Genomic DNA, 22,384 nt, shown 5'->3' with positions numbered 1-22,384 from the left:
CCCCCATGGCACCAGCCATGGCCATGTCCCCACATGTCACTGGCCATGTCCCACCATGTCCTCACCCACGGCTGTCTCCCCACCATGTTTCCATCCCTGTCATTGTTCCCCACATCTCCATCCATGCCTGTGTCCACCCACATCCCCATGAATGGCTATGTCCCCCTCCATGTCCATGTGTCCCCCAGCTGGTTCAGGAAAAATAAAATACCTCTTTGAAGAAAAGTGGAAAAAACTGTTTATTACACAATAAAACCTAAACAATATTAAACAATAAAACCTCTTGCTGCTCTAAAAGAGAGACAAACTCACCAAGTCCCTCTGTGGGCTGTAGCTCAGCTCACTCAGTCCCTTATCAGTCCCTCTGGTGCTGGAAATGCCGCGGCCCAGGCCCGGCCTGGTGGGGCACAGGTGTGAGCTGCCCGTGCTCTTCTGGTGTTCAGGCCACAGCAGGTTTAAACAGGTCCAAAGAAAAGGGAAAAACAATCCACAGTAGGGAACTACTTTACCTCAGCTAGCTAAAACTAACTAAAAGCAAAGGAGAGCTCTGTCCCGCTGTCTGTCCATCCGCAGACAACACAGTGCAGGAGCAGGAATGTGGAGGAGTGAGTGCAGTTTCTGAAAACAAATTCCGCATTTCTTCTCTCCCTCTTCACTCTCAGGACAAGTCTTAAAGGTACAAAACTTATTATTCAGCATAAAGAGAACAGACTGGGGATACAAACATCATATAGTCCACCCTGAACATACCTTCAACACCATTCAGTACTCCCTGATGTCACCAGAAGATAGGATTGAATGCAAAAGATTTTATGGGGTTGAAAGTCAACAAATCTGCCCTCCCCAAGGAATTCCCATTGTAGGTCTGTGTCCCAATGGATGTTCCTGCTGCTGGGTTTATCTAGCTGCCCACAGGGAACCAGGAAGATGCGGAGCCTCCAAGCCAGGTGTCTTCCCAACACGGATCACCAGGACCATGGATCACCAGGGCTCTGCCCAGCAACGCTCACTGAGGATCATCCAATGTAGATCGTCTCATGGGGGACAGAGCTGGAGCAGCGCACAAAGCTCTTCCCTCACGTGGGGCACTCACAGGACTTCCCTTAGTGGCGCCTCCGTTGGTGTTCTGTCAAGTGAGAGCTCTGTGAGAAGCTCTTCCCACACTCAGGACACTCGTAGGGCCTCTCTCCAGTGTGGATGCGCCAGTGGATGGTGAGTTTGGCGTTTTCCTTAAAGCCCTTCCTGCAGTCGGGGCAGCGGAAGGGCCTCTCCTCTGTGTGAATCCGCTCATGTTTGAGGAGATCGGAGCTCCTGTGAAACCTCTTCCCACACTCAGGACACTCGTAGGGCCTCTCCCCAGAGTGGGTGCGCTGGTGTTTTCTCAGGTCAGAGTTCCACCCATAGCTCTTCCCACATTCCAAGCAGGTGTAGGGCCGTTCCCCCGTGTGGATGACCTGGTGCCGAATCAGGGCCGAGCTTCCTCTGAAGCTCCTCCCACATTCCCCACACTCAAAGGGCTTTTCCCCAGTGTGGATCTTCTGGTGTTCCGTCAGGTGGCCCTTCTGGCTGAAGCTCTTCCCACATTCCCCACACTCATAGGGCTTTTCCCCAGTGTGGATCACCTGGTGTCGTATCAGTTGGCCCCTCTGCCTGAAGCTCTTCCCACATTCCCCACACTCAAAGGGCTTTTCCCCAGTGTGGCTCCTCTGGTGTTGGATCAGGATGGAGTTGTGGCTGAAACTCCTCCCACATTCCCCACACTCAAAGGGCCTCTCCCCAGTGTGGATCACCTGGTGCTGCCTCAGGCTGGAGCTCCAGCTGAAACATTTCCCACATTCCAAGCACCTGTGTGGCTTCTCCCTGCCATGAGGCTTCTCCACCAGCTCCAAGCTCTGGCTGGATCCCAGGATGCATTCCTGGCTCATGGGGGCTCTTTCCTCCCCAGAACTCCCTGGGCAGGGTTTGCAGCCCCTCTTCATGAGGTACATTCGGGGCTTTTCACCCTCCTCCATCAGGCCACACCCTGAGAATTAAAAATCCTGGTTTGCAGAAAAAATCAAGAGGAGAGCAGCTTGGACTGGGAAAACCTCCATGCCCAAGTTCATCTGGGAAAGTCATTGGGCATCTTGTGTCTGAAAGAACCTCCAAAATACCATGATTCAGCACAAAAATCCTCTAAACATCAAGATGCAGATCAAAAACTTCCCAAACGTCAATATTCAGCAAAAACCTCCTTCAAAATACAGACATTCAACCCTCACAAAAAACAAAAGCACCAACATTTGCCCAGTAAAGCTCAGAAACCCCAAGTTTCGGCCTCTGTGAAAATCATGGATTCCCCCTCCCCTGGTCACCTGCTGCATACGGACAAAGCTCCTGGGGCTGGGGGGGAGGCTGCAGATACAGGGAGGAGTAGAACCGTGTGGTGCCGCCTCTTTCTGCTCCTCCTCCTCCTCCTCTGTTCCTGCTCTTCCTCACATTCTTCTTCCTCCTGCTATTCCTCCTTCTCCTGCACAATCCCACCTTTTCCTCCCACGTCCAGGGTTTCACCATTTTGTTCCTCAACCCTGCTTCTCCTTCCCTTCTCCTCCTGCCCCAGGCCCAGCACCCGCTGCCGGCTCCCTCTTGCCCCCAAACCCACAGCATCCCACGGCAGGGGCAGGGATGGAGCTGGGGCAGGTCGGGCTGGGGCAGCGCTGGGCTCCCGGCCGCTCCCACCCGCACTCGGTCCCCACTGCAGCCGCTCCCGCCAGGACAGCGCGGGGGGGGCCCGGCCTTGGTGCTGCCCCACTCCCACCTCCCCAAATTCCGCTCGAGGGGGGCGCTGGGGCCGAGGGGGGCGCTGAGCGCAGGTGGGGAACGCTGAGAGCTGCGGGTCTGCCTGGCAACTGCTGAGTCATCAGAGCCGCGTGCTCTGATTGGCTGAGCGCTGCCTGAGGGCTGGGGCTGCAGCAAGGCGGGGACACCCTGCTCCAGGGGGGATGTCCCACAAACGCGGGATCCCCATGAAAGGAAGAAGAGGAAAGTGTCTTTACAATCAGATGCTGTGAATCTGCTGAGAGATAGAGCCAGGAACTTGTACGTAAGGAAGCGACAGGAGAAGCCATCAGTTTAAGAAAATGTTGTTAACTGATGACACAGACTGCTGCTCAGCCAAGGTCCTGCCACATTCATGAACTTCGAGAAGAAAAACAACAAAGACTTCACAGAGCCATGAATATCGGTTGCTACACAAAAGTAGGGAGCATGTCAAGGGGATATGTAAGTGGATTGGGAAGTCTCTTCCTCTCAAGTACACCACCCAATGCGGAAAGGAAGAGGGAGATGCAGCTGGGAAAATTAGGATGAACAGGAGGCTGTGTCCTCCACCAACCGGAAAGACCCTGTAGGAAATGTCCCATGGCCTCTCCCTTTCTTTAGGAATGAAATTACTTTTACAGGACTCCTCTGTCTGCTTTGTGGACAGAATCCTCTGGTGATGTCAATTTTTCCACACACCTTGGGACTCGTCTGGAATTCCTTCCACCGTCTGGGGCAGCGGGCAGTGAGTGCAGCTGAAGGTGCCTCACCCAGTTTGGGTGATCGGCCCCCTTGGGGGCGGCAGCACCGGGGACTGATTGGGTACCTGAGAGTGACCAGGAGACAGACGAGTGACACATCGGGGGGGCTGTGAAGAGTCAGCAGGGAGAGAGCACTGAAAATCTCATCAGTGAGTGCACTGGGATCTTTGGGGAGTGAGCATGGCAGGGCACCCATGGAGACAGAAAAGGGAAAGCCAGGAAGGGGTCCTGTGCCAAAGGGATGATGATCCCAAAATATCTCTGAAGGGTCCCTTGGGAGAAGGTTGAGGTAGATTGCACACTCCCTCAGAGGCAATTAAGGACTTGGACACCCAGGGGGGCAATAAGAGAAGTGGAGAAGGGATTTGGACAACAGGGGATGGATGGTGTTGGTGTGCTGGGAAGAGACTGGGTGAAGGGGAGTGTGCAGGAATATGGTTAAGGCAGGAAGCAGCAGGAGGAATCTATGTGGTGAGAAAAAGAAAAGGGGAGGAAGAGAAAAATACTCAGAATTTGGATGTTTTTCAGCAGAGTCTTATCCTCAACATTTGCCAGCTGATCATTTGTATCCCCGGTTTCCCGGAGAGGAAAACAAGGAGGTCAGGGTTTCAGGGGGTTTCTCTGTGGGGGGCAGCGGCAGCACCGGGCGCAGAGGTGCGGGACCGGGAGCACGGGCTGGGGGCCTGGGGGGAGCTGCGGGGCCGGGCCGGGGCTGTGGGGCAGCCGGGGCTCAGCGCCGGGCGCTGCCTGACCCCACCAGCCCCGGGCAGGGCCGGCAGTGGCCCCCGGCCCCCAGGAGGCTGCGGGACGCCCCGGCCGCTGCCCGGCCCCGTGGAGCTGCCGGCCCTGCCCGCCGGGGGGCGCCTTTGGACACTGCGGCAGGACAGGGAGCGGCTCTGGGATACGGGCTGGGGAGGGCACCCTGAGCACAGGGACGAGGAGCAAGGAACATCTGGGAAATGTGGATTAACATGGAAGGATCGAGATTTTCTTTTCTTTTCTTTTGTTGGGATCACCACAGAAACGAATGATTTTGCAGAAAGCTCAGCAGCTCTCAGAGGATGAGCACCCACAGACACTGAGGGGGGCTGCAGGAGGGGCAGAAGAAGGCCCTGCAGCACTTGGGCACAAAGGCCCAGCAGGTGAATGCAAGAAGGGAGCAGAAAAAGGCCAGGCTGAAGGCAAAGGCCAGGGCAGAGTTCCTACAGCCCCTGAGGGATCAACCCCAGGGCCCAAGGGGGCCCCAGCACCCAGGGCACGGGCTCGGCCACAAGCACCCGGCAGAGGCATTGCCCTCCTCGGCAGGGGACAGCCCACCCAAACAGCCCCTGGCAAGGAATCAGGGCTCCAGCTGCAGGGCACAAGGACACTGCAAGCACAGACAGCAGCACCCTCAGGACCAGCAAGTCCACCCCTTGATGGACATGGATTGGCAGGGCTGTCACAGCTCCCATCACACCAGGGACCCTCCACACTGGAGCCCTTGAGAACATTCAGGTGGGTCTGCATTGAGAGGAGGCCTCTCCTGATGGACACAGGGGCCTCTCAATCCACTCTGAATCTTAGACCTAATGGGCAAAATAGGAAAGGCATGGTTTAATTATTAAGGGAATAAGTGGGAAAGATGAGCAGGTATGATTTCATCAACCACTACTAGGAGATGTAGGGGATAGGCTTGAAATAAATTAATTTCTTTTTCTTCCTACTGTGATTGCAATTTACTGGGAAGGAATTTGGTGGCTGGATTTTTATATTGTAAAAGGTGATACAGAGGCTTATGATGTTGTACTTATGTGTCAAATGTCTGGCAAGGCCTATGCTGAAGTGAACCCAGAAATGTGGACAGTCCAGGGAAAGAGGGAAAATTAGATATGGAGCCTCACCAAATTACTTTGAAGCAACAAGGACAAGAGGTTGCTTGTATTGATTTAAAATCAACACCCTATTCCAAGAGAGGGAAGGAAGGGCTTACAGCTTATTACTGACTCTCTCTTAAAGGCAGGGCTTTGGAGCCAGGGATCTCTCCCTACAACACTCCAGTCAAGAAACTGGATGGATGGACACAAGGAGGAATCACAGAATTTTCAAGTGTTAAAAAGCAGATTAACTGAGGCTCCTGCCCTGGCCTTCCTAGACAGGGAGAAAGAATTTTAATTATAGGTGGATGTTAAGCAGGGCCGTGCCGAAGATTTCTTGTGTTAAAATGTTTAACCCAGTGGCCAGAGTGGCCTCAATGTCTGCAGAATTGTGCAGACACAGCTCACATGGGAACTGAGGCCTGAAAACTGATGACAACAGGAGGATCTCCTAGAGTTCAAATCTGGCATCAAGTTAAAGCTCTGACAACCAAAAGAGCCTCTAAATGGATGAGCAGGGCTCGGTTATTACAGTATGAAACTTGTTCAGTGGCACAGGAGGATTCAGAACTGAGGACAGGGCAAGGGTTTAACCCAGCTCCTGTTTGAACAGCCTGGAGAGGGGCTGGCAAGAAACCCAGGACTGCACTCAAGGGACAGAGCTCCAGACCCAGGCTGGGAGAGATTGATGAGACAATCCCTGGACGGAGGGAGAAAATGTGTTTGTGGATGGCTCTGAGAGGGCAGCAGAAGGGAAAAGAGCTACAAGACAGGCTGTTATTAAGGAAGGGGAATCAGACAAAGCGCAGGTCACCGCCCCATGCTCAGCTCAACCCAAGGAGCTCTGGGTGCTTGTAAGAGCCTGGCACTGAAATGCCCTGGGCAGGAAGGCTTCAATATCTTCTGATGACACCATAGCACCTAACAGGGGGCAAAAGCAATTCTGACTGCTTCAATCTGACTGATGCAATCACTGCATCACTTATTAGGGTATTTCTGAAATAATTAATTCATAGAGAAGGGATTGTGGAAGAATAGACTCAGAAAGAAGAACTAATTTTACTCGAAAGATACTTCAGGGGGTTATGGCAGCTTTAGGAATACAATGGGACCTCCATAACCCCTGGCACCCCCTGAGCTCAGGTCAGGAGAAATAAAGAAACACCTATGGAAGCTGGTGATAGAAACCAAGATGCCGTGGGTACAGCTTTTGCCATTGGCTATGGCAAGAAGAAGAACCAAACCCAGGGCAGATATTCAATTATCTCCCTTGGAATTGATGTCTGGAATTCCTTACCCTGGTAACTCTCCACCTAGTGCAGGGTGGAGATAAGGGATGTATGTTTCAAGCAGTCCGTGGCCAGAATCCTGTCTCTTGTGAAATCTCTCCCACAGGAAGCTGGGCTGGCACAGAGCCTGCCCTGGGACTTTGCTGTTGCCAACACCCAGCCAGGACATCGGCTCCTGCCTAAGGAGTGCAAAGCAGCACCACTGGTGGCCAAGGGGCCCATGCCAAGTGTCCCTGAGGCCAGAAACAGCCGCCAGCACAGCTGAACACGGGGGGACCCCTCAGCCTGGCCTCAGGGGCTCTGAAGCCCCGGAGATTTGCACTTCCCGCCTGCAGCAGGACCATGGGAGCCGCCCCCGAGCCTGCCCTGAAGGCAACGCAGCAGCAGCCAGGGCTCCACAGCGGGCCAAGCCCCTGGGCCTGCCCACAGATCCTCTGCTCAAACCCTCGGAAATCCTGGCCACCCTCCTCTGGCACCTCCAGCCACTGCGGCCAAGCCTTGCTGCCACTGCTGCAGCTTCAGCGCTGGCTGGGCCTGCCCTGCCACAGCTGCTGGGGAGCACCACGGCACAATTCCACTCTGGGGCTCACTCACACCCACACTCTGGGCTGACTGCGACTGCATTGCTGCAAAATGTACCCATTTTGGTTCTTTTAAATCTTCTTTCTCTCAGGCTCGTTTGTCTCTGCCTTGGGGAAAGGAATTTTAAAGGTTTTATTTAAAGGATGTTACACCACTCAACAGAGATGAGTTCAACATCTCCACAGACTGGGAATAGCCCAAAAGACACCCACAGAGATAACGACCAGCAACAAAACATCAACGCCCAGCAGCAAACAGCAACCAACAGCTACCCCAGACACTGCCCCCGCACAGCTGGAGACACCTGGTCTGGAAAAGGCTGAGAAGGACATCCAGGAGTGTGGAGCTAATTAACTCCAGAGGGGAAGGAATCCGGATCTAATAGGAAACCAAATACTAAAAACTACACCACTTGGAAGCAATGAACATTAAACCAATGGATTTAGATTGGTTCAGACTACATAAAGTTTAGGAAAAAACTAATAAATCTCACGTGTCATGGAATGATCTTCTCTGCACACTCGGGCTATGTGTGGATGGAATGATGTGTGCTGCATATCTTTGCCAAAACCAAGTAATGCCTTGACTCTCTAACACTAAAGATATTGTTGGAGGGTTTTTGTTTCCCCCGCAGTTTCAGTGACAAGAATACAACATGAGAATCGTTTTTCAAAATAATCCTACTTTATATGGTTAGGTAGGTTTGGGACAGAAGTGTGAGAATCAAGTTTTGCTATGGGTTTTTCAACGTTCACCTAGAACTGCTTTAAAGGTGACCGTTTAACTCAGAAACAGTTAATAGTTTGTTTAAATATTGTTTAAAAAACAAACAAAAAACCCTCCCCCCACCTAAAACCATAACAAAACAAAAAAACAACCAAACAAATAAATAAAAAACAAACAAAACCCACCAAAAACAACAACAACTAAAAAGCAGATTCTGGGGGGTCTGGGGGGGGCTGCATGGCTGCTCTGGAAGAGAAGCTTCATTTCAGGTAGCCACGAGAGGAGCTTTAGAAATGCAAATTAACCCTCCTGGGGCAAAGCCTGGACAATGTACCTGGGTCTTCCTACCCGGGGCAGGAATTGGGCTGATTCCCTCTGCCCGCTTGCACAGATGGAATTTGCACAGCTAAAGGCAGAGCCCATGGTGAGCATATCTGACTCTGCAACAGAAATTGGTACAGCTGCAAAAGGAAACAGCAAATGGAGAATGTTGTGGATGCAGCTCATTCAGCAGGTGAGCGAGGGGATGCAGGTGGCAGCCAGGCCTCCTGATCCAGGAATGCCTAGAGAAGGACAGGGAATGAGGGCACTCAGAATAATTCCAAAACCAAACAAGACTCAGTAAGAAAAAACCAGAGTCAATGAGTCAATCTGCGTGGAGATAGGGCCAGGGACTTGTAGAGAAGGAAGTAACGGGTAAAACCATCAGTTTCAGAAAATAGAACAAACTGACACAGACTGCTGCTCAAAATTCCTCTAAATTCATGAACTTTGAGAAAAAGAACAAAGACTTAACAGAGCCGTGAATATCGGCTGTTCTACAAAAGTGGGAATGCACATTAACGAGGACATGCAGTTGGCGGATCGGGAGGTCTGAACCGTCCAAATACCTCAGCCAGTGGGCAAAAGGAGAGAGAGAATCGGCCAGGAAAATGAAGATAAAAAGGAGGCTGCGAACTACAACAATGGCAGAGAGCGCATGGCAAATGCCCCACGGCCTCTCCCTCTGCTCAGCAATAAAGTCACTTGTACAGGACTCCTCTGTCTCCTCGGGGCACAGAAACCTCCGGCCACGTGAATGTCCCCGCACAGCCCCGGGCACGGGGCAGCCGCCTCTGTCCCAGCCACAGGAACTGGGCCGAGCCAGCGCTGCTCCGGCAGCGGCTCCTGCCGAGGCAGCGGCCGCAAGGAGACCGCGGGCAGCCGCTCCCGCAGCGCCCTCACGCCAGCGGCAACACGCGCCGGACACGGCACAACGAACCCGCCTGAGCCCCCTGCCGCCCCCGAGGCCCGCAGCGAGCCCCGAGCCCCCGCACAACCCAGCGCGGCTCCCACCTGCGCTGCGGCCGCCTCCCAGCTCCGCCGCCACCGGGGCCCTGCCCCGCCCCGCTCCCACCAATCAGCGCGCCAGAACTACGACTGACGGCACCGTCGCCCAATCGCAGCCGGGGGCGGGCTCTGCACACGGCACAGCCTCGCCCCGCGCTCTCAGGGGCCCCCGGGCTGCGTGAGGGCAGAGCCGGAGATGAGGAACAGCCCTGGAACGGGCCCGGGCCCGGGCCCGAGCCCGAGGGGGATTGAGCTGAAAACACAAACAAACTTCTCCGCACCTCCCGCCACGGCTTTCCCGGCACTGCGGCTCCGGTGGCTCCGGCTCAGCGGGAAGCCAGGAGCCTCACTTCTCATACCCCTGATTAGGAGCATCAGTGCATCGCTTTGATTTCCCTCAAATAGGGAAAACCGCCCCAAAGCCCTGTGGATGAGTGGGGGAGGGGAGAGATTTCTGACAGAGAACTCCAAAAACTCAGAGCAGGATAATGAGGAGTAAGTGAAGAGCCTTTAATCCAGCCTTCCCCCACGGCTCCCTCCTTCCAGCTGCACCTCCTACCCCGGCAGTGCCGGAGACAGGGAATGGGGCCGTGCTCACTTCATGCCCCGGGGCTTCTCCCTCTGCTCAGGGACAGGAGTCGTTCCCCTGCTGCACCCTGGGCTCTCTCCCACCGGAGACTTCTCCAGGAACTTCTCCAAGCTGAGTCCATCTCACGGGGCACAGCCCCCCTCCAAGTGCTGCAGCGTGGGTCACTGTGCCCCGGGGTCAGTCCTGCCAGGACAGGCTGCTCCAGCGGGGCCCCTCTGGCCACGGGGGCACAGCCTCCTCTCAGGCATCCCCGTGCTCCAGCGTGGCTGCTCCGGGGGCTGCAGGGGGATCTCTGCATCCCCATGGATCTGCAGGGGGATCTCTGCATCCCCATGGATCTGCAGGGGGATCTCTGCAGCCCCATGGATCTGCAGGGGGATCTCTGCATCTGGCACCGCCGTTTTTGGAGGCGCCAGGAATAGGCTGAGCTCTGCCTGAAGCTCTTCTCACATTCCCCAAACCCTTCCCGGCACAGGGAGGCTTTTACCTCCTCACAGCTCCCCAGGCTGGGTTTGCAGCCCCTCCTCGTGTGGGATCTCTGGGGCTTTTCCTCCCCATTGGATTCCTGCGCCGTGGAGCTGTTCCAAATGGCCTCTTCCACGAGGTTCTGTGGCAGGGATTTGTTCTCCCTGGTCTCTGTCCACAGCTCAGTGCCTGGGGGAGGAAGACAAGGAGAGGAAGAGACAGGGAGAAGGGAAAAGGCAGGAGGAGAGGAAGGAAGAAGGAACAAGGGAGGAAGGAGATGGAAAAGGAACGTGAATGGATGTAGGACAGAATGAGGAGAGGAAGGAGGGCAGAGAAGGAGAAGATGGGATTTGCCTCCATGCCAGAGGGAAGGGGAAGGAGATCCCCCCAGTCCATCCCTGGCAGGATGGCGTTGGCAGTGAGGCTGTCCTGCAGCGATGCTGGGCTGGGAGATGGAGCAGCAGGGAGGGGAAAGGGGCAGTGATTCCTCCTGCCCTGCCTGGCTGTCCCAGTCTGGAGCGTCCTGGCGCTGCCGAGGCCCTTGGAGCGTCCGGCACTCAGGAGCCCGGAGCTCACGGCTGCTTGATAAAGCTGACAAAGTCGGCAGGATGGGTCTGGGTATGATCTCAGCAAACTGGGTTTATTGGTACAGGAACAGGGGACAGAGCTGAACAGGGTCCAGGCACAAAGACAGGGTGCAAGCTGAGGGCACAGGGGGTTTTTATATGGGGTAGTGAGGGTGGAGCTGAGGGTCAGGGTCCAATGGATATGGGGGAAATTGGGGCAAAGGAGGGGTCAAGGGTCGGGTCAGCTAATAGGGAAACAGGGGCAGAGGAATGCAGTAAACTGGGGCCAACGGAGGGACAGAGAGGGAGAACATTCTAGGGGCTAACCAGAGATGGGTAATAGGGGGTGAACTTGGGTAATTAGGCCAACGGGCCAATGGGGTAACATAACTTTCCATAAATCAGCATGTGCCTGCAAAGATCTATGGGAGAAGCAAGCTTCTCACCATAACCTTGAAATCTATTCTTCTCTTTGGGGACCAGTCCTCCATAGCTGTGGAATTGAGACTCTGATGGTAGAGTCCTGGGCCTCCACACCAGTACATCTTTCTTTTCCTTGCAGCCTCCTCCTCCACCGCCCAGACAAAATTTAGGATTGACAAATCTGGCTTAGGAGAGCAACAAGGGGTGAGCACCTTGGGTTTTGTGATAAAGGAACCTCACTCTTTAGAATTTTTAAAAGTTTAATAAGGAATAATAAGGGACAAATCAGTAACAGCGCTGGGTGTTGGCAATGGCCAGAGGCACACCGGTTAACCACAGCAACTCTTCTTGTCTACTTTTTCCATTGTATTGTTCAAATACATATTCATAATGATTATACATATTCAAACATTTCTTTGAACACATTTACATGTTCCAGGAATTCTTTAGGTTGGTTTGACCCCCAACTTGCCTTTTTAGAGCACGTGCAGGAATCCTGGATTGCTGTTTTGAGGGTTGTGTGTCACTGCCTCACAAGGGCCCCTGTTCTGTGGTTTCAGCAGGTGACAGTTATTGACAGTGGAAGGGTCAGTGGCAGGGGCCTCATCACATCCCTTCCTTAGATGTTATCTGACCATGCAGACGGTTTTAGCTACTTCCACAAGTACTTTAAACCAACATTAGCTATTTCACAAATATCTCTGAGTCATTCTCAGTATTGTCAGTTAGTTACAAAAATAAAAGCATTAGTTCTTATTTCACAATTACGGCTACTTCTGCAAAAGTTAACATTATAATGCACAACATCTGGCATCCACTTCAATATTTTGCAAAAGCCAAAACTATAATGTATGTTTTTCACACTGTCCACAAACTAAAATATCATCCATAAATGATGTTCTGAGGATATGAGCTACACAGGGGCCAGGGCATTGGCCACAAAAAGCTGACAAATTATACTATAGCAAAAGCAGTGAAAAGTGATTACAAACTGTACTATATCAAATTTGTTGTGATTAAGAATATTTTGCAGAAGTCAATACATAATAGCAAAAACCAGCACTACCTAGTTATTTATAACAAACCCAGGGCAGGTTTTTCCCTTGCATGGAGCACCAGGGCCTTCCCCGGGCCCCTTCTGCCCTCCTGCAGAGCCGGTGGCATTTTCCAGCACACACAGTTTGTAACCAAGAGCCGGGTGCAGCCGAGAAGGCTCCAAGCGCCTCCTTCCAGGCTGACTCTGCAGGTGCCGAGGCTGCTCTGGGCTCTGCCAGGGCTCTGCTGGGGCTCAGCTCTGGGCCAGGCTGGGCCCGCTCTCCCCTCACATTGCTCCGGGCAGCTGAGTCACGGCGGGAGAGGGAAGGGACACGTCAAGGGAGTTGAGGTTTAAGAGCGTTTTTATTCATAAAACTGCCATAACAAACAGGCTGCTCTAACTACCATAACTAACTAGCAAAGCTAACTACCCTAACTAACTCCCAGTGCTAACTACCATGACTAACTAGCAATGCTAACTACCATAACTAACTAATTGTCCTAACTACTGTAACAAGAAGCTGTCCTCAAGTGCTTCATCTGCTCTGCTGCTCCCTCAGTTGCTTTGCTGCAGTGATCAGAGGGGTCAGGCTGGAGAGAGGCTTGGCTGATGATAAAAATGGGTGCTGTCCAAAGGATAAAAAATAAAGAAATGAACTGTTACTTTCCAGAGCCAAGTTCCTGTTGCAACAGGACAAAGGGAAATGGTTTGAAACTCAGGAGAGGGAAGCAGGCTCAGATTAGATCTAAGGAAGAATTTTTTAACCAGGAGAGTGGGGAAACACTGACAGAAGGTGCCCAGAGATGTGGGAGGTGCCTCCTGCCTGGAAACATCCAAGCTCAGGTCAGGCAGGGCTCTGAGGCCCCTGAGCTGCTTGAAGATGTCCCTGCTCGCTGTGGGGCACCAGGTCCAGATGAGCTCGAAAGGAGCCTGCCAGGCCACAGCAGGCGAGGATTCTGCTCGCTCTGCGCGTGGAACGCAGCGAGACTGGAGACTATCGGAGGGGGCCCCACAAGAAAACCCCTCCCTGGCGCTGCTGCTTCCCCTGCAGCCCTTGGCTCTCACCTGCAGCAGCTCCTGGGCAGCCCAGCGCCGCTCCTCGTCCGGCTCCAGGCTGCACTCGAGGAAGTCCCGCAGCAGAGCCGACAGGCGCCGGGGCTCCTGCAGCTGCGGGGTCCCGTTCTGCCGGATCAGAGCGCGAGCCTGCAGGGAAAGCAAACTCAGCGCTCTGCCAGCTTCCTTCACACCCACACGGGCTCACATCCACCCCGGGGCCTCAGCCCCAGCTCCAGGGGCACTTTCCTCCCTGCCAGAGATGCTGCTCAGAGCTCATTTTGCTATGCCAAGCAAAAAACCCAAATCCTGCGGCTGCCACAGCCACTGCAACATCCAAATGATCTCGCCTTGAGAGCCAGTTTCATTGGCTGGCTTTGTTAGTAGGAACCTCCATCAGAAATAGCCCATTTTGCTTCTCCAAATATGGACACCAGCTTTAAAAGCCATTTTCCAGATTCAGTGTGGTCTGCCTGTGTTATTTCAGAGGATTCTTCCATCAAGTGCATCTCTGCAGTGCCACTGACACTCAAGTAAATGCATTCCTGATGCCCCATCCCAGAAACTGCCAGGCAGGAAACAGGAGGTTTGTGATGCTGAAAGCTCAGGCTTGGTGACATGGAAAAAGTAGCTTGGACTAGGAAAGAAATACATTAGACTATGAGGATGTTAAACCATCATCTTCAGGTTTTAGACAAGTTTCCCAGTGAGAAGAATCAGGGGAGAAATCATCTTGCAAAACCTCTTTTAGAAACTCCTGCAGAAATCTTGTTGGGTTTGGGGCTGGGATTTGGGGATGGTGTGGGGTTTTCTTGCAAGATAACATTAGAGCTGATGCACTTGCTTCATATTTCCAGGTCATCCTCTCAGCTAGAAGAGCTGCAACAATGAAAAGCCCAAAGCAAATTGTTGCTGGAGACTGCAGAAAATTCATCTGTGTGGAGGCACAAGTCCTCTGGGAATTCCCTTCCCATGTGCAGAAACCTCCAGCTGCTGCTCCCAGTGCAGGGTCCCCCTGTGCTCGCAGCCTCTGCAGCCCCTGGAGAATTTGCCTCTTACCATGGCCGCCGTTTCCCTGAAGTAAGGAGGTTCTCCTTCCACCATCTCGATGGTCACAATGCCGAAGGACCAGATGTCCACCTTGGGGCCATAAGGAGATCTGGTCACAACTTCTGGGGCCATCCAGTGAGCAGTGCCCACCATGGAGCTGCGCTGGTCCTGCTCAGGGCTGAGCTGAGCGCAGAGGCCAAAATCAGCTGAGGACAGAAACAAACCCTGTCAAAGGCAGCTGCAATGAGGAAACCAAGCACAAAGATTCCCCACGCTCAATCTGAGAGTGCAGTAGTGAAGTCAGCTGGAAAAGTCCTCAGGGCTGTAGCCAAGGAAGGATGGAACTGGGCCCTTCAAGAAACCCTCAGCTTTCCTGCAGTGGCTTTTACTGATTCCCTTGGAGCTTTAGATTCCCACTGCTGCCCCTCTGGAAGGGCCATGGCCAGAGCAAAGGCACTGCTGGCCCCCTGCTCCTCTCCTGAGCTCTCTGCAGGGGCAGCCGCTCTCAGCTGGCAGCAGGGGCCGGGCAGTGCCCCCAGCAGCCCTTGTGGGGCTCTGGCCCTCCCTGGGAAGCAGCCCCAGCCCCACAGCCCGGGAGCGCCGTGCCTGGCCAGGAACACCCACCCAGCCTGACAGAGCCGTCCATGCCCAGGAGGATGTTGGAGCTCTTCAGATCCCTGTGGATCACCCGGTTGGAATGGAGGAAATCCAGGCCCTGCAGACACTGAGAGAGAACAAGAAACACGAGGGCAAAAACCAATGGCTGGAATATATCACACCAGAAAGGACAGCTCAGAATTCTGCCAGCAGCAGCTTTGCTGTGACAGGCCAGGAGTGCAGTGCACACAAGCTCCAGGCAAACAGCTCAAGGCAAAGCTGAGAACAGCAAATCAAATCCAAAGCAGACAGAGAGTACCACAACAGCAGGAGAGAGAACAAGAACAGAGTAGAAGTGCAGTGATGCTGGCAGGCTGTTCACTGCAGAGGCTCTTTCTTCTCCAGCTCATGAAAACAACTCAGAAACAAAGCCCTGAGCATGGAGCCACTCCTGTTCTCACGCCCTGTTTGGAAGGACCATCATGTCCCAGCCATGGGAGTGACAAGCAGGATCCCTCACCTCCCGACTGACAGCTGCCATCTCTCCTTCAGCCATGCGTGTCTGTCTGACAACGTCCCGCAAAGTTCCTCCATCCATGTATTCCATCACCAGCCAGAGATCTCCATCAACAAGGAAGCTGGAAGAGGAAAACAATGGCATGGAGATGAAAGTGCAGAGCTCAATTTCCCCATGGAAAAGCCTGGAGTGGAGTTTTGTTTCCAGGCCACTTGTCAGTGAGGACAGAATCAGATGGAGAGACATTCCTGCCAGGCTGCCCAGCCCTTGGAATCTGCACAGTCGAAAGGGGAAGGAGACACCTGTGAGAAAGGAGAGGCCTTAGATGGCAAGCAGGTGAAAAATGCAGTTTAGCAACAGCCCAGATCAATGTGGAACCACAACACTTGGCCCCAGCTGGTTCAGCTTCTGAACTCATCAGTTCCACCATTCCCTCCAGAACAAGGCAACACAACTGCCAGGGTTATCCAGGGCAGGAGGCCATGCAGCACTTGGGACAAAAGCAGTCAGAAAACCTTTCAGAAAGTCCCTTCAGAAACAGGCAAGGCCAGTGAAAAATGGGCAAATGAGGCATTTCTGGAAACAAGAACTTGGTCTTACTGGCATCTGTAGCAATGGAAAAGGGCTGGGAAGAAGAAGCCAAGGGAAATAATTTCTGCTGTGGTTTATCAGCACTTGCTGGGAGACACAGCAAACGGGGTCAACTTGAAGGAAAAACCAAAGCAAAGCAACAAAAGCCCGTGGAGGGAGTGAACTGCCAGGCTGTTGGTTTGGGAAGATGTGGCTGGGTCAGGCATTTTCAAAACAGGCTACAGACTCCGGATGCCAGGAAAGGTTAACGCAGGGCCCGGGCTCGGGATCAGAGCTGAAGCACTCACCTGTCCAAAGAGTTGACAATGTTGGGGTGCTTCTTGTCCTTCAGGAGCAGGATCTCATTCACAGCTTGTTCCCTGTTCTGCCCTCTGAGACTCATTTTCTTGATGGCCACCTGAAGGGACATTGCAGCCTTTAACTGGAGGAGTCTGTGGCAGGAGGCCACAGCAAACACGGAGAGAGTCTTTGTGGAGCGACGGAGCCAGGCTGTGCCAAACTGCCTTGGGATGGGACACAGAGCTCAGCAAGGGCCATTCCCACAGCCCATTGCTCTGCCAGCTGGGGGCTGCTTACAGGACACATGGCCAGGGACATTTGGCCTTGCAAGCTCTGCAGAAATGGTCCCTCAGCTGTCAGCCTCAAAGCTCTAACAACATTCTCTGCACCTACAGTGTTCTTAAATGGCCTCAACACTCCTACTATTATTATTCAAACCCATTTTGCAAGCAGGAGGTAATTCTGGTTCTCTGAAAACAGAGCAAAACAGCCAGGAACTCCTTAGCAATTCTATGGGATTTGGTCATGATTTCAGATCCAGCTGCTCTGTTTGGGATTGCAGAACAAAGCAGACACGCACACCCATTGCTCAGGTGATCCCTGTCACAGGCTGTCACTGACACCAGACCAAACACAATTTCAGGGTTTAGGAGAGAGCTTTGCTCTGGACATCCATCTCCTCATTTCTCTCCCTCTCTCTCTGTGAACAGCTGAAGTAGGACTAAAACCCCAAATTGAGCCCAAGCAGGATCTCTGCCTGATTAGGCCTTGAGGTATCCTTTGAAGATAAAAGGCAGGATGGAAATAATATTGTTATAGTTTAGCTAAGAATAGCTAAATAATGTTCCTGTCTAAGGTTGGGATGAAGATAAATTGGGCCTCAGTCTCCAGCAGCTGATGCATTCACACTTTTAGATATGAAGGCCAAGCCAGCGTGTCCTGCTCTGACAGACACCGCTGCCCTCCTTGCATTCCTTTGGCGCTTCAGAAGGACCAAGTCTGTCCCAGCTGTGCTCTGCAGGCTGACACTGCTCTGCCTTCAGAGGAGCAGCCTGGGCAGGAAAGCTCTGCTGGCCCCCAAAGCTGCAGCCACAGCTCCCAGCAGAGGGGAAAGCCCTGGAGAGCTGCCAGACGTGCTGGGCGTGTTGGCACTGACCTCTCCTCCAGTGGCCCTGTCGAGTCCTTTATAAACGGTTCCAAAAGCCCTGGAGACAAAACAGCAGAGAAGAAAGAAGCAGCGCTTTAGGCCCTGGCAGGGAAAGCCAGCCCAGACAGGAGATCTCTGCTGCCTGCAGCGTTCACAAACACCTGGGTGCATCGACCCTTCCAACAACAGCACAGCAGCCACCAGCCCTCTGCCATGCAAGGTGTGCAGGAGAAAACTGAGACCCAACATGAAGGAATTGGGCTGGAGAAAATCCCAATGTCCACCCTGAATTGCTTTAGTTCAGAACCTGAGGTGAGAAATGGGTGTCTAAAGACCTGGAAAAGAATCCATTTCATCCTTTTCCATTTCCTGCCTAAGACCTGCAGGTTCCACAAGGGCCCTGCCATCAGGCAGGTGATGCTTTTTCCCCCAGAGTGCATCAGCTCTGTGTCTGTTACTGAATGGATGGGGTCAGCTACCTGTGCTAGAATAGAGCACTTATTAGTTCATCTCTGGTTTCTGTTTCTAAACCATTAGGTTGATAATCCTGACCAGTGGATATTTTTTGAAGGAAAATATTTGAAAGAAACCTTCTTGAGAACTGTTTTCTGACAGTCACCACATGGTGAGTTGCTCTTTTAGGCAATCCAGTTCCAGGGACAGAAGATCTTCCAGGTCCTGCTCCTTGCTGCAGGCAGGACACTGCCAGCCTCAGGGGCCTTTGACGGCGCCTTCTGACCACAGTTATCAATTCTGATTAGGACTGAGAGACAGCAGGATGGTAGCCCAGTGTCTGAAGGTGTTTGGAGCTCTCCTGACTTCTCACTTGATCCTGCACCAGCACAACACCCGGCCCTGCTTGTGCAGCAGCAGCTGCCGTGCACTTACCCTTGGCCAATCTGCTCCACTTCCAGGTATTTCTCGGCAGGCTCCTCCTCGCTCACGGTGTTCCCTGAAAGAAACCACGTGGAAGACGCTCCCTCCCAGAGTGAGACCCCGCCTTGCAGCAGAGCCACAACCAGCCCCACTCCCTGGGGCTGTGAGCCCCTTGGTGTCAGCTGGGGAAGGACAATCAATGGCTCGGTGACATTCAGCTTCAGAGCAACACTGGGTGCAGCTGATGCCCAGACACACACACAGCACCTGCTCAGGCACCCAGGAACAGAGCAGACGTACTCAGCTGCATCAGGCACCACTCCCCTCTCCCCTCTGGCTGCCCGGCTGTGCTGCTGTCAGAATGTTCAGCCCAGGATCCCACAGCGGAGGGAGGTTCATTGTCCTCTTCCCAAGCAGAGAAAGGTTCTCCATCCTCTTCCCAAAATTCTGCAGCTTCTCCATCCTCATCCCAAAATGCTGCAGCTTCTCCATCCTCTTCCCAAAACGCTGCAGGTTCGCCATCCTCTTTCCAAGCCAGGGGATGTTTGCTGTCCACTTCCCATGCTGGGGTCTGTTCACTCTCCTCTTCCCAAGCCACAGGATATCCTCCATCCTCATCCCACACTGGGAGACGTCCATTGTCCTCATCCCACTCCGTGGGAGCTTGGCCACTCTGGTCCCACACCAGGGGACATCCACCGTCCTCGTCCCAGGCCGGGAGATGTCCCCTGTCCTTGTCCCACCCCGCGGGAGCCTCGCCATTGCATTCCCACCCCGCGGGATGTTCGCCCTCGTCTCCCAGAGCAGCGGGAAGTTCACTGTCATCTCCCGGCACTGAGGGAAGTTCACCATCGTCCCCCAGAGCAGCGGGAAGCTCACTGCTGTCTTCCTCCTCTTTGGCCTCCTCTTCGAGAGCAGAGGGAGCCCCAGGAGGTGCTGGTGCTGCTTCTGTGCCCTGTGGACAGACGGCAGCGTGAGGGACGGGAAGTTCTATCTCAGTTATCACCTTATTTATCCTCAGCTGCACATCCAGCTGCACTAAGCAGAAATGGGGTTTGGAGCTGTTCCAACTAACAATGGGCTAAAGTCGACATTGCCACTTATTGTTGGGAATTCCATATTCCACCATGGCTAAAGCCAGCAAGCAATCCTCTGCCTGCAAAACCAGACCTGCAGCTCTTCAAAAACTCTTCAGCAGAAAAGGAGAAAACTGATGGGAATTCCTTTGCTGCTGCTGCTGCTGCAAAGACACTGACAGGAACCTTCCTTCAGCCTCCCAGGCTGGCCCTCGACTGCCACATGCCGAGCTCACAACTTGCTGCACAATTCCAAACACCAAAGGTTCCTTTCCCACTCACCGAAGGAGGAGCTGCTCGGAATCCAGACAGGAGGTGCCCTGCAGTGGGAGAGGGAACATGAACCAGATGCTGTTAGGAGAAAAACTGCCAGTGCTGGGAAATGCCACGGAGCAAGGCAACCCCAAGAGAGCATTTTGCTTTCACTGCATCCCTCCAGGAGCCACAGTCCCTTCCCACAGCAAGCAAGAGAACAAGCACAAAATACTGGGCTGGGTCAGTTCTTGGCTGGAGCAGCAAAGGGAGGGAGTTCCAGGCTCTGCTGGCACAGACTCCCTGCTTGAGGGAACAGAACCCCCCAGGGCTCATTGCAGATGCTGTGCACGCCCCACTGGCTGCAGACACCCCCTTTTTCAGCTGCAGCTGCTGGCAGGAGCTCTCCCAAAGCAATGGTGTCTTCATGGCCATTTGGTTCCAAAGTCAACTCAGCTCCAGAGGAAGAACAGAAAGCACACAGCAAGCCCAAAGCCACAGATGCTGTACCGAGGGAAAACCTCAACTTACGTGCCAAGTGGGTTAAAAAATACCCCGAATAAGCCACAGAGTACAGAGTGCAAACTGCAGCAGCCACGTGCTGGATCATTTTGGCTGCGCTGCACACGCCTGCAGCCTGTAGCCCTGCAAGCACAGAAGGACAGGGCTGGGCTGGCTGCTGAGAATGCCTCGGGCAGGAGGATCCTCCGGCAGCGAGCCCAGAGCCACTCTGGGCACTGAGGCCTCCGTGTCCCACAGCAACGGGAACACCACGGCGACGTGGCGCTGTTCCTGTGACATCCCAGCAGCAGCTCACGCAGAAACCGCCTGGAAGGTTCTCCTGTGTCACAAAGGAGCACAAAGAACCCTCCCAGGGCACAGCCCATGGCCCAAAGGATGCAAGAGGAACTCGGAAAATGCAGCAAACAAGGACACCCCATAGCCCAGCCTGAACACTGAGGAGAACAAGGACAGCACCAAAGCAAAGGAAACGTGACCTTTAGTCACTGATACTCCTGACTAAAAGCAGCAAGCCTTGTTCCATCTGGGATCTTTGTTCTAGTTCTAAAAAGAAGCAAGGTTCTCCAGTCTAAATACACAGAAGGCAGGAACTGGGGACGAGGTGGGATTAGGAAGGAGGAGGAGGAGGAGGGAGAGAGGAAAAGGAGGAGCAGGAAGAGGAGGAGCAGGAGCAGGAACAGCAGGAACAGGAGGTTCCAGTGCCCCCTGTGGCCGCAGCCACGGGACCATCGCCCCCACCTCGTCCTGCAGCTCAGTGGGGAGGGGGAGCTCGTCCCAAATCTATCCAGGAGTCCCTGAGAGGGTTTTTTATTGGGGTGTGTTTGGAGCTCGCAGATTGTGGAATTGACCCCAAATATCATCTGGTGTCTCTGGGAGGTTTTGTTTTCTCTGTGTGTGTAGGTTTGGATCTTGCAGGAGCCCAAAGCTGAGCCCCTTGGGGGGATCTTTGGGGGCCCACGTGGCCATTGCCCAGTATGGGCAGGGGAGGACATTGGTCCTGGGGACCCCTGGGAGAGCAGAGGAGGGGAACCCCTGGGACCCCCAGAGTGGGGAGAGCAGAGAGGGGCATTCCCAGAGCTGGGGGACCCCGGCAGACTGGAAAGGGGGGGAGCCTGGAGAGGAGGGACCCCTGGGATCCCTGGGATCTCAAAGTAGAGCATCAGGGGAGAAGGGCCCCCATGGACCCCCAAAAGCCCCTGAATCATCCCTGAGCAGGACGCCGGAGAATGGAGAACCCCTGGAACCATTGGACCCCCATGATCCCAAGGAAAGGAAATCAGGAAACCTCTGGAACACCAGAAGTGGAGAGATGAGTGATAGGGAAATCCTGCGAGAGCTTTTTGGGCTGAACCTTGACATTGTGGAGATTTTCATGGACACAAGACTCCTGCTGACTTCTACAGATGGAATTGGGCAGGAGGAGTCTCTACTCCAAGGTGTTCCCACCTTGGTTTCCCCCAAACCAGGATCTGTCATTCCCAAGCTGTGGCCAGATGGAGGAGGAGGAAAAGCCCCAGAGATCCCTCACGAGGAGGGGCTGCAAACCCTGCCCAGGGAGCTGCAGGGAGGAAAGAGCCCCCCTGAGCCAGGAAGGAGGCCGGAGATCCAGCCAGAGCTCAGAGCTGGTGGAGAAGCCTCATGGCAGGGAGAAGCCCCACAAGTGCTTGGAATGTGGGAAGGGTTTCAGCTACAGCTCCACCCTGATGGAACACCTGAACATCCACACTGGGGAGAGGCCCTGGGAGTGTGGGGAACGTGGGAAGGGCTTCAGTGGGACCTCCGGCCTCAGCAAGCACCACAAGATCCACACTGGGGAATGGCCCTAGGAGTGCTTGGAATGTCAGAGGAGCTTCAGGTGGGATTCAGAGATGATCACTCACCAGCACTTCCACACCAGGGAGAGGCCCTGCGAGTGTCCCGAGTGTGGGAAGGGCTTCGTGCGCTGCTCCAGCTCCATCGCCCATGGGAGGATCCGTGCTGGATGATCCCCAGTGACCCCCGTT

The 22,384-nt window shown here is 53.8% G+C and overlaps 1 protein-coding gene and 1 pseudogene across 1 annotated transcript; both read right to left on the bottom strand.

The window, feature by feature from the left end:
* Positions 1–221: 221 nt before the first annotated feature.
* The window catches only part of LOC136570588 (zinc finger protein 850-like), an 82,257-nt pseudogene continuing 60,094 nt past the window's right edge, over positions 222–22,384 (bottom strand).
* Positions 10,093–22,338, bottom strand: LOC136570624 (uncharacterized). The gene is given in 12 exon segments (XM_066571072.1): positions 10,093–10,319; positions 10,361–10,538; positions 13,487–13,624; positions 14,534–14,730; positions 15,149–15,248; positions 15,642–15,759; positions 16,517–16,626; positions 17,665–17,713; positions 18,544–18,607; positions 18,799–19,491; positions 21,834–21,939; positions 22,276–22,338. Coding segments are annotated over 12 exon segments (2,043 nt in total).

This window comes from Molothrus aeneus, unplaced genomic scaffold, assembly GCF_037042795.1.
Source record: "Molothrus aeneus isolate 106 unplaced genomic scaffold, BPBGC_Maene_1.0 scaffold_35, whole genome shotgun sequence".
NCBI lineage: Eukaryota > Metazoa > Chordata > Aves > Passeriformes > Icteridae > Molothrus > Molothrus aeneus.
The sequence above is the reverse complement of the archived record's forward strand: the minus strand, read 5'-3'. Positions and strand labels throughout refer to the sequence as shown.